Genomic DNA, 12190 nt, shown 5'->3' on the forward strand with positions numbered 1-12190 from the left:
TCTCGATGGCTACCCAGCTGCCTCCCTCAAAACATTCCACCCCCTGTCGACCAGCCAAACCCTCTGGAACTCCTCTCACTGATAGTGAAGAAAAAAGTCCGACATACCTTGAGCTCGATTTCCAACGTCCATAATCAGCCAGGAATCAGAGAGTCAGCAGGTGAGCTCCCCATTTTATATACCCCGACTGAGTTCAACTAACCCTTCTCCCTCAAATCTTCTTCAAGCCATGGACCTACCGACCCAAAACTACCACTACCACCATACCACGTACAACAATCTCGCTCTCTCCATCCACCCTTCGTCCTACACAATATCCCACTTGCTTGATGAACCTTGAGGCGTACTCAGTCACCTTCACCCTCCATAATCCCAATGCACTCACCTCTCAACGCTCATCCTCTCACACGTCGAAAAGCACGGTCCACCTCAACCAACCTTCCTCGCCCTCGCCCTCAGCCTCCCCCGCCCCCTCAAGAAGGAAGTACATCACTGCCAAGTTCGCTCCAAAGACGAGTAACGGGACAAGAGCAAGGGACAAGAACATAGGCAATAAGAAGGAAAGGGGGATGCAGATAAATATGTTTCAAGAATTCGATACTAGCAAGTTCCAGATCGGTCCAGCAACTATCAATATTATCTTTCCCTTCCATTGCCCCTGCCCCTGCATCATTCCTGCAAACACCACATTCACGCACGTTTCGTTCGCCTTAAGAAGCGAGAATAAGAATGCACGTCTCCCCTCCCCTCCCCATCCCTCTCCTCTCCATCGAAATACAACTGCCCCCTGCCTCGTCCATAATTATCTCAAACAAACAATCCCATTGCCCCTCCTCAACCCCTCTCGTCCCCCACGATCGCTACCCGCACACGCCTTCTTCCTTGGCACATTCTCCACCACCGATACTGATTTCGTCGGTTTCTTATTCGCCTCCCTAACCGCATGACGGTTCTCCTTCCTCAACAAAAAGGAGTCCGCTACGTCCTCATCCTCTAACACCGCACTACCATTGCCGCTGATATTCACATTATCGACGTTGGTCACGTCCGCGAGCGATCTGGGTGCGATGGTTGCGTGCACGGCGTCCTCGAGGCTGAAGTCCATACTTTGTGGACGTGCGCGTTTGGCGGAGTTAGTGCGTGGGAGAAAGAAAGGGGTGGGGAGGGTGGTGTGATCATGGTTGAAACTCATGGTGGGGTTGGAGGGTTGGTGATTATGTTGCTGGAGGTGCTGCTGACGCTGGTTGCCCAGCGCAAGAGATTGCAGCGCTGATGCTGCTTCTCGCGTGTCGGAGGTTGGTGGGGGAGTAAAGCCCATGAAAGTTGCGAATGTTTTGCGAGCGTCGATTTGATTCATGCGGTCTGGGTTGCGAGGAAAAGGTTCACTGTCAAACTTGTTAAAGTTTGATGCTCTCGAGTGTTCATTGCATCGTGGCAAATTCTGGTCGTCTTCCATAAAACTATCAGAGAGCCTAGTATTTTCTCTGAGAGGGGAGGTTGAAGTCGGAGTAATCGCGGTCGGGGATGAGTTGTCGTTCGAGCATTTCGGAGGTCGCGGTGTCCTATTTTGTGGTGATCGTGAGATCTCGCTGGGTGACAGACATGTCTGCGTAAGGCCCTTCAAACCGCCCAATTGCATGTTCGCACATCGTCGCGTCGCTTGTACTGCCAGTTTGACTGGCTGTGCTGGCGCGCAGACCGATGAAGCTACTGATGAAATTGAGGATGATCGGGAAGGACGAGATGAGGCGTCAGAGTATTGAGTGGAGACGTCTGAGATTTGCGTGTCTGGAGATGACATCGAAGAAGCTGATGTTGCGAGAGATGACCGGCGAGCTAGGGTCGGAAAGCCTTCCGGTACCCTGGGCCTCCAATCTGTAGTACGATCGAGAGTACATCTGGCGATAGATGCGTCTTGAACATGACTCATAGCTCTACTCATTGATGATCGTCGAGAAAACGTTCTCGAAGCACTCACAGCAGGAGTACAGAAAGAACCAACTTGAGGTGTAAGCTGAGGAGTCGGTAGGAGTTGGGGATGAGGCTGCATGGGAGGTAACATGGGCCTCGTAGATTCCATGCCGATAGGGACGTGTGCTGTTGGTGTCTGCTCAAGCCACTGAGGTATCGATGCCGTTGCCGGTGTTGGTGTGGGCTCATGCGCTGGCGGAGTGAGAACACCACTATTCGGGACAGGCGGAGGGCTCATCGATGACTCTGGTGAGTCTGGAGAATCGTAGCCCGAATCGTCGGACAGCTCAGCATTGCCAAATTCGGCGGCGTCGAGATCTGGGGTCAAGCGTTCGACAACCTGCTTCCAAGAGAGCCTTGATCTCGCCGGTGAACGCGGCGCCGTGCTTGTTGAGGATGATGGCGAGAATTGGAGAACAATGTCTGTCCATCTATTGAAGACCTTTTCCGGAATATGAAGCTTCCAATTAATGGCGGAAACAAAAGCCAACTCATTGACATTCAAATCCCAAGTGCTCAATCCAGATATTTTGCTCCATGCGTTGGCCGAAAAGTTCCGATCTTGTAGATATTTCGAAGCGAGTATCAGTGCCGCGATGAACATCCGACGCCCGCATTGAAGCGAAAAGGATGAGGCTGAATCGTCAGGCTGCTCCTGCGTAAAGTCGACGGTTGGTACGTGAGGCTGGATTAAGACCAGGTAGTAGAGCGCTACTTGCAGCGTCGAGTAGCTTGTCTTTGATCGCCTTAACACTTCTTGTATGAAGTAACGCAATGCCATTTTGCTTGGTTGCCGTGAGCAGGTTGGGGAGGGCCTAGACTGTATGTGAGCGGCTAGGGGCCATATTGTTTCCACCATTTGAGTGGTAGTATCTTATCATATCGTCAGTCCTTACTTCAATCCTCAAGTATCCTATTAGCTTACCAACTAGGCTGTCCACAAAAGTGACCTTCCGATCGCTCTGGCGAACTAGGGCAGGAGGGGCTCGGGCTGAGTTATCTCCATTTTGCGAGTCTTGCGAATATAAGCGCTGGGTGCGTCTTGGGTTCTGGCGCGCTTCCACCGCAACAGCGGCCGAGGACGACTGCTGGAACGGATTCTGTGTTGCATTTTTGGAGGCTGCAGGTTGAGTTCCTGCAGTATGTTGACAGCAAGGGGTACCTTCAGTATGCTGAATCCAGCTTGGACCCGACCAGCCAATAGAGGCTGATGACACTGAGCTTGTGACTGAGGGTGCATCGATCGAGAATATTGATGGTGCTGAGGAGGATGCTGAGGAACTTGTATTTGACTGAATCGAGATACCCGAAGGACTGATGGTGTACTGGTTGAGGGCGTGGTTGTTCCACGACCGTTGTCTAGTCAAGTCTGGATCCGAAGCCATGCGAAAGGGTATGTACAAAAGAGAGATGTAAAAGTGGTGGTATCAAGAATGTTTCTTCGTTAGCTTGGCTGAGAGGCAAATGACTCAGACAAGCAATACGATCGTCAGGTGCAACGACGGGTCTTCTTCGATGAAATTCGAAACCGTGCTGTTGCACTTTAGTAGAGCTTGGATGTTTGATTGTCAAGGGAAAGAATCCTCTTTCACGACAGAAAAGACTTTAGTTTATCCGCGCTCTTGCTATGTGTGACGAGGCCAGGAGGTGAGGTTGTGAATGGTGAAGGTAATATTTCCTGTTCCTTTCAAACCACCGGTATGCAGTTCCAATAGATATTGACCGTGGAGAGGCTGTGGTACCGTGAAGCCGAGTGAGATCGAGTGACTCCCAAGACGAAGCTGTCTCAAGAGCTACTTTGAGTCAGTCAGCACTTCAAGACAGCGAGCCCTCTGGGACTCCAAGGTCAATACTGTATGATGAATTGGATTCTGCAATACCGGTGGCATGAGGTGTGAGTTTGGGTGTTTGATACATTGTGACTGAGTTCCTCAAAGCTGACAGCTCAAGTGTGTGAGTTGTTGGCTTCTCTGCTCAAGAGCTCTGTGAGGGAGCTCTTGACGGTCGACTCAATGTAGTAAACAGATACAAGCTCCGGTATCGGAAATCTGATGGTCAGGAGGTGAGCAGCGGGGAAGAGATGGAATATTTGAATGGGATGGTGGAGGCGTGGCCGGAAGTAGGTGGCGGGAATAGCAGGGGGATGAGTCTTCAGTGGCAAAGTCCAGTGAATCAAAGAAAGAGGAAGAGCTGGTGACTTGTTCTGAGTAGGCATCCGTCAGTATATCGTGGCCTCTTGTTCCTCTCATTTTGACACTTCCGTGTGCAACAGTCGCTTCCATTGTTACTCACAAGGTAAGGGTGCTTGGGCTTGCTGGCGCAATCCAGGCAGGCGGAACAGCTTGGGGAGAAAGAAAATGAGCCTAATAGTACAAGATCGAACGCCGAAGAAGAGTGGAGAGGGTGAGTGTGATGGTTCCCTTGATCACAGGCTATTCCAGAGTGAAGTCGCACTGCTGTTAATCCAGATAGTGAGGATTGTTCATCTTGGCTGGGGATATGGGGGAAAAGGGAAATGTGAGAAGTGGCCAGCTGCTCGGTTTTGTTCTGGCGCGACTTCCGAGCGAAGCCTGAGAATGAGAGACTTGGGGGCTTGACTCACCACCCAAATGCTTGCACCCACCACGTACCCTTACCAACCCCTCTTGGGTGCTCTTATTATTATTAACAGACCAATGTTGCTTGTTGGCCACTACGGCGGCAAATTCTACATCATATCGCTTCCTACGTTGCAACAAGACCGCATTTACTCTACTTGCATGGATGTATATACAGACATGAGGATTCGGTCCATCCTTTGGCTTCCCACATGAACGCTCGTGGCCATCCTCAACATGCGAGTACTCTCGCAAAGGATTGTTGTTCCACCGGAGAAGACTTGCCCAAGATCTAATGGATGAGGCGTTGCTCGCGGCCTCTAGTGGCTACCAAGTGCTGACCTGGGCAAATCACAACCTCGTTGAATAATCTAGGCAACCATAGCTTGGTCGCAAATCATTGCCCTGAAACCCGGCTTTTGCCACACCTCTTGCGACAGTGGCTGGTGCTTTCTCCAGTCCTTCTTCCCGATCGATGCTCGTTGCCCATGCAATGGCTTTCCCTTATCCAATTGTGATATACTATGCAGAGATACGAAGCCCGCAGCGCGCAGTCATGTAAAGATTGCTGGCAGAAGGTACAAGTCGCAGACCCCACTTCGAAGGCAGAGTTGGTCTAATCATGCGTCCTGCCATCGCGATCGGCCCCGTCGTTGATGATTGGGTGTATTTTTAGTTGCCGTCGGCAAATCACCAGACGATGACTCAAAGGTCTTGACAGCAACGCACCAAGTCGGGCTGATCACGAAACCCTCAAATTTTCTCAATCCTTTCGCTCTCCGTCTGCTCTGCACATGACTATCAGCCTAGATCATTCTAGGCTCCTAGCAACGCCTCTTGATCCATGTTTCAGCGACGATGTGAGGTCTTAGTTGATTCCCTCTGCAGGGGGGAGGCTGAGCAGGCAGTTGCCTACTCGCCACATCCAAGCTCGTTCAGTGGACCCTACGCTCGATATGGAGATGATGACCTCCTCCCGAAGCTGCAGCGCCTGATCGCTCGGCATCGTCAGGCGGAGAAAGGCAGATTTGCCTCTGGTAGGTAGAACAAGGAGCCTCAGCTAAGCAAGCTCCACAATTGCGCTAGCCAGCCACGAGGACCACGAATTGAGAGCAACAGAGATGACGAGTGCGATTGAGGCCTGCACAGCTCCCTGGTCCTGAAGTTAGAAGCTTAAATCTGATAGCATAGCTCAGCAATGGGATAGAACCATAAGACCTTGTATACAGCGCACTTAGTAGTTGGAAGACCGTCTTTCTGCCAGGCCTGAAGGCAGCGTACGGCCTGCTGAGGCACACGTGACGCAAGCTGAAGTCCTCACGTCCATGAACCACGGTCCGCCGCCGCTGACTGCAGGCCGTAAAGTATGCGCGTCCCACTCGTGATGTGTGATGAGTCAAGTTGTAGAATTAACCGCTCGCTTTGATTGCGCTGAGGATATCGGAGTTTGAGCATACCCGTGCTCCTCATGATTGCGGAGAAGCTTCCCTCAAATCATTGGGTCGTCCGGTCCTTACTTGTAAGGCCGCAGCTGACAAAGATGTGTAATACAAGACGTAAGTCCCCAGGCGTTCGCGAGATGAAGTAAGAATATAGATTGAAAGCACATGCGGCTGACGGGGACAATCCTCGCAAGCCGTAGGCTTCATTATGCCTTTAAATTCACATCGATATCCCCGACTCAGCTATGTCCGATCTTGCCATTGAAATTCTTTGAGCATCTGCCAATAGGATGATGACCATGCTCTGTGACTTTAATGGATCAATCCTTGACACCTGAAGCATCGATGCCTGACGAAGCGTTGGACCTATCGAGGGCAATCCTTTCACAAAAGGGGGTTATTTCTCGATGATAGTTGTACAGCGGGAGGTACTGATTGAAGTGATTAATCTTTGGCTATTGAAGATGTCAGCACAGAGCTGTTCGATCTTTGGCAAGACTTACGTTAACACCTCGACCCCAAAGGATCGGGGGGCTATGGCAGGAATCGCACAGTCCATAGCTCTATCAAGCATTTCCAGACGCTTGCTATCTGTGACTTTTGTCCATGCTCGTCGACCTAGTGCAAAGTCCGAGCAGCTCAAGCCCTCGTATTTACGTTGGCCAGCTCTGCTAGCCTAAGCATTCAAGGCATCTTCTCTCCCTTCTTGCTCCTCTCTATTCTCTCGAGTCTCTCGGTTTCATGCTTCGCCTGCCGTGCATGGAGGCTCTCGATCTTCTCCTCTAGGGAGCGTTTCTGAACTAAGATCTTGTGCTTCGTCTGCTCTAGTATCTCGATTTTCTCGGAAGGAGAGGCTTCCCTCATTTGTTTGGCATTCTGCAACAGACGCCTGATCAGTCCAAACTGTTGCTCAAATGAAGCTGGCAGGCGATCAGGAACTCAGGCCAAACTTCGCAAGGGTAGAACTCTGGAAAGGCTAGGGAGGCCTGCGTACCTTAACTGCTTGCTGCTCAGTCTTGAGCTGCGCACCGAGTAGCGCGCCAGTAACGGTAATAACTACACTTGCAAAGGCCAGAAATAGAGGTTTAGCCTTGAGCTGGCTAGCCATAAGAGTATGCTCGGCGTTGAAGCTTTGTGGAGAATTCTTGGAAAGAGTGAGGAGTGACGGCGCTAGCAGCTTCAGCCTAGAATCTCGGTTTTTATGCAGCCTTCAGCGCTGGACTTGTAAAATGACGCATTCAGTATAGTGCCAAATCCCGAGTACACGCTTGTTTGAGGTTGGGTCTTTCTTTCTTATCATTACTATAGCTTTCTGCAATGACCTGAATCTCCGAGGCTGTTCGCGCAATCCGAGAGTCACTCGATAAGGGGTTGCATTAGCAATTCTCGAGTCAGTCGTCCGAGCGCCGAAGCCTCTAGCTGGGAGACGGTCTCTGTCTGCTAGGATTGCCGCAGATCGATTAAAAAATTACAACTGAGAAGACTCTTTCATTTCCGTGGTATTATCTTCGGCTTCATCTTCGACTTCGACTGTGCTCAATCTCGCATGCGTACCTCCTCTGCCAATTGTTCAGTACCGCTACCTTCCTACCACGGAACAACCGTTTCTCTTAATTCTCCTCGACCTGTTTCTTCCAAAGCTTCGTTCATTGCTACTTCCCCATGCCACCTTTGGTCGCCGACTTCATGGTTGATCAGGTTATACAAGCCGCACTTGAATAGGGAGTCGAACATCCGCACAGCTCCACAATCGAGAGCTCTTATGCGCGGTCCTCCATTCCTCCTTGCCAGAATGTTACGTGCTATGTCAAAGGAGCAGGATTGATGCATATTGCGGGACAATGGGGGTCCAATGAGGTTTTCTATACTATCGAACGAGGAACAGTGCACAGTTTGTGACGGGCTACGGTTGGTCGAATTGGCGGCAAAAGTTGGGATCGTCGAGTGCTAGCAAGATGGAGCTTCCACATTCTTCGCAATGTCGATAGCAGCGACGACTAGGAGCCCCAGACCAGTACACTATAATGCAAGAGTAGGGGTTTCACGAAGAGATGGGTGTTGCCGCTGAGGCTTGAGATCGTGGGAGGGCGTCGAGAAGGCGCATAAGGTGTTTTTCAGAAACAACCTGTATAAGAGCAGACAGACACGCAATTGTACAAAGGTGGAAACGGAGGAAGCAGCTTCAAGGAAAGTGGGACGGTTTCTGTTGTCAATGCTGGGTCGAAGGAGGAGACCGCTCGAAGATGCAAAAGGAAGACTCGACAGATAATTGAGGTGTTGATTGCCTTGAAAACAGTCCCGTATTGTTGATTGCTAAGGGTTCGTCGATACTCTTATGGCTACTCTGCCAGAAAGAAGGCGCCGGGGGCATGTACGAGCACCCAATTCCAAGCAATGATTACTGACCAAAAGCAGAACTAATTGAGAACGACAGACAGATCTCAAGACTCCAGTGATCATCCAAGCTCGGTCTCCACCCTTTGCACGACACGCTGATTCACCCCAAAACGTGATAATCGTTCAAATTCGACCCTGTGGCGCCAACTACGGACTGCAGAGCGATACAAAACAGTCTCGGGGCTATATGAGAAGGGAGTCTAGAGTCACGTCTACATTTTACTCCGTGAATAGTAGACGTGAAGGGAACGATCAGCCAGTATCTGAATGTGCATTCATACCCAGGCCAAAGAGTCTCAGGACTTGCGCCAAGAACATGGGCCTCGACCATTTCAGCATACGTCATGATCGAGATGACGTGCAAGCTATGTCTAAGTAAACATTCAATTATACATGCTCGTACTTACTTTGAACATGCTCACTTCCTCCATTTACCGTGCAACTACCAGAGCATCTCTTTGCCATTCTCTTAAGCCTCTCAACGCGAGTCGATCGGTTCCAGCGCCCTTCCCATCCACCGTCCTCAATTCATCTACTTCTAAGAATTTCTTCACCACCTCGACCCGCAAAACAGCCAAAGATTCCAAGATGCCTTCCGGACCACCGAAACATGAAATGGCCTACTTCCCTCAGATGACCTCTTCCCTCCCATCCACCTCCGCAGAATTCCGACGCGTCCTTTGGTAATTATCTCCTCATCTGCTCACCTTTCTACGCCTTCATTTACCGCTTTACCTTTCAGGAAATAACCCTAATACTAAACATGACCTGGTACTCAATACCAAGTTACCAGAGCTAATCAGAGACCGGAACATCGCAGGACAGGACTCTACTCCCAAGTCGTCCTCATGACCGTCCCCGTAGACGGCGATATTGGAGATGAAGTACACACGGTCGACCAGGCACTGACATTCACAAGCGGAGTGGGCAAAGCAATCATTGCAGGCAAGGAGCAGGATGTCAAGGCTGGAGACTTGATGGTCGTGCCTGTAAGCATTACCCTGGCTGCCGAGCTCTAGCCTATCCAATGAAGGCGGGATGGCAAGGAAACGAGTGCAGGCAGGCGTAATGCAGAGAGACTGACATGATGGGATGTAGGCAGGCACGCAGCATCAATTCGTGAACACGGGCCCAACGCCATTGGTATGTACAATTTTCCTCTTTCCTTCTTTCCCCCTTTACCCCTATCGCCATCTCCATCTGCTTTGCTCCTTTTCCCTCACTTCCCAGCTTTCTCAATATAGAACTGACGAGTGCTCATAGATCCTCTACACAATCTACTCGCCGGCCGAGCACTCGCCGCAAAGCGTACACAAGACGAAGGAGGAAGGTGACGACGAGGAGGATAAGGGTATCGATGAGGCGCCGGACTGGGCGAGGAAAAGCCAGGCGGAAAATGAGAAGGCTGGGTTGGTGAGAACGGATGGGAAATATTAGGCAGGTCAGCTCGGAGGGCGGATTGTATCTGGTGGATTCGGAAAGTTGTGAGATAGTAATTTGTAGTCATAACATGGATGAAATTCTGGATTGAGTTATGTTATTGTACTATATTGAAATGATCTTGCTTGCTTCCTTTCCGCATGCCGTTTTCCGCTCGCCTCGTTGTCGAAAGTCAATGATCTACGAGAGAGGAGGTCGTGCTGTCAATATGAATGCAAGTTGATTGAATTGGAAGGTCGTTGCTGCCCGTCGTACGTCGATACGACCGATAATTAGAGGTAAGCGCATATTCACTGTCGAGAGACCCTTGAAGGAAAAGCATGAGTCAAGACGCTGTTTACGGTCAGTGAAGAGGTGATATCACGGGAAATTCAAGAGTTGACTGCATCTGGAGAAGCGAAGCAATGGAGCACTGCCGTGTGCTCATGCATATACCCCGAGCTTCGACAGATGAAAAGAGAAACAGACACCTAGGATCCAGGGTCCAAAGACATGGGAACAGAAGTTTATGGGTTGAAGTACATTACGAAGTCCATCGTATGTCGATCCTCCAAAAAGTGCCCCATATATGTTCTCCACATATGGAGAAAGAAACACCAAGGGCTGGCAAAAAGAAAAAAATATATTTTTGCAGACTTTGTACCAGACCCGGTGCTTGAAATTTCAATTTCAATTTCAACTTACTTTAACTTCTTTCCCTCCCCTTCACTTGGGGCAGCGATAGTAGTACCGCCACCCCCAGGACCTGGAGTGCTCCGGTCCGCGGTCGTTACTCCCTCGTTGTTGCATCCCCGAGGGTGAGGACCCAGATTGCTCAGGTCCTCAGTCGTTACTTCGTCGTTAGTGGTTCCTCGAACTTTTTTTGGTTTTTTTTTTGGGTTTTAATATTTTTTTTTGTTATTTTAAATGTATGTCTCCCCAGAGACACGAACCCACGATGGGACCCCTTAGGGTAATTCTGCGTTGAGGTAGAACGTTAGCGTGGGTTTTTTTGAGGCTTTTGCGAAGCACCAAAGTCGGCCAGTGTCTGCTTGATATTTGAGAAATGCGTATCAGAAGTTATATACTTTTTCTTTAGGAAATTGGATATTTTGGCAAAAAACATGCAGCAAGCTTTCCACATGATCATGCACTCTGAAATAGGTGCACACGTTGTAGAGCATGCTTTTCGTGTGTGCGTAGGCTTTTCTGCATCATATTGGTGGTATAGGGCGTCGAAGTGTCGGTCCGGGTGTAGATTTTGGCTGCTTTGCCCAACACCAAACGACTCAAACATGTTCCATCATACAACAACATGACGCGAGTGCTCCGAGATCATCGAGCAACTGATATTCCTGCAGAAAATCGAAAGGCGGTTGCATATATTGATATCCAAGCAATGGACATGCTTCCTGGAATGAAAGCCTTTCTTGCCCGACAGCAGCAGTCAAAGCAAATGTCAGCGCAGTGGCTGCGCAGCATCTTAAGCAGTCGGCCGCATCCCAAACATTTAAACTTGGGCGACTGTAGCCCAACCGAGCAGGTAGTCGGCTTTCGCAATGTCGCCACCGTCACGGATAGTGGAATCCTGTCATGTTTTGCTGTGGGCACGGCTTCACGATCAGCAGAGGCACAGATCATTCGGGTCGTCTGGTATTTGATATATCAGTAATGTCACTCTGCCTTCTTGCAATTGACTCAATGACTAATGCGACTGTGCCTCGAAGGCGACTCCATTTCACGATCCCTCGCTCCTCCTTGACCTCCCCAATACGGAACTAACGCCATTGTCAGGGCGCCTGATCACAAGAGCAAATTGCCGTAAATCACATCACTAGATCCTAAGGTTCTAGAACTCAGATCGTTCTGGGGTAATGTCCGAAAAGAGAGATGATCAAAGGAAAGGAGTAACTCTAGTCTGGGCAGGTGGCGAGCTTTTGACAAGATCTCCTTTCCTAGACGCCGAGATACTGTCACTTAGGCGCTGCACATCCTTTGGGGACCATCTCGAGCCTCTGGAACAACCGAGGAAGGCACAACTCATAGGTATGTCACAACGGATGCAGTGAAGCACGCGAAAACCGAAGAGGCAGGCACGACCCAGAGGGTACATCCCTTGCGCCTCTCGTGCCTCACGCCACGAAACCACAGGAATGTTTCACGGGACACCCTAAAGACAGGAATACATCGTCGCCGTAATCCTCCCGCATGGTGTACTACTACATGATGCACATGAGGTGCTGCAACAAGGGTCCAAGATGTGGAGATGATGTCGTCGAGGGTACAGCCCATCAGAGTTTGTCCAACCGCCGCCCCAAGCCAGACTAATGCCTGGCACGGGGCGTCACGCTCATCCTCCTCCAT

The 12190-nt window shown here is 50.2% G+C and overlaps 3 protein-coding genes across 3 annotated transcripts; 1 reads left to right on the top strand and 2 right to left on the bottom strand.

Moving 5' to 3' along the window:
• Positions 1–802: 802 nt before the first annotated feature.
• Positions 803–2830, bottom strand: KY384_006326 (uncharacterized protein; the record flags this gene model as incomplete). Its single annotated transcript, XM_044814822.1, has 1 exon — positions 803–2830. One exon carries the CDS (start codon positions 2828–2830, stop codon positions 803–805), a length of 2028 nt encoding a protein of 675 aa, XP_044667922.1.
• Positions 2831–6694: 3864 nt separating this feature from the next.
• Positions 6695–7118, bottom strand: KY384_006327 (uncharacterized protein; the record flags this gene model as incomplete). The annotated part of the gene is made up of 2 exons (XM_044814823.1): positions 6695–6886; positions 7005–7118. The coding sequence occupies 2 exons, from the start codon at positions 7116–7118 to the stop codon at positions 6695–6697; spliced, it is 306 nt and encodes a 101-aa protein (XP_044667923.1).
• Positions 7119–9255: 2137 nt separating this feature from the next.
• On the top strand, positions 9256–9844 carry KY384_006328 (uncharacterized protein; the record flags this gene model as incomplete). The annotated part of the gene is made up of 3 exons (XM_044814824.1): positions 9256–9396; positions 9506–9550; positions 9671–9844. The coding sequence occupies 3 exons, from the start codon at positions 9256–9258 to the stop codon at positions 9842–9844; spliced, it is 360 nt and encodes a 119-aa protein (XP_044667924.1).
• Between the last annotated feature and the right edge of the window lie 2346 nt (positions 9845–12190).

Source organism: Bacidia gigantensis (genome assembly GCF_019456465.1).
Source record: "Bacidia gigantensis strain McMullin 20006 chromosome Unknown contig_249, whole genome shotgun sequence".
NCBI lineage: Eukaryota > Fungi > Ascomycota > Lecanoromycetes > Lecanorales > Ramalinaceae > Bacidia > Bacidia gigantensis.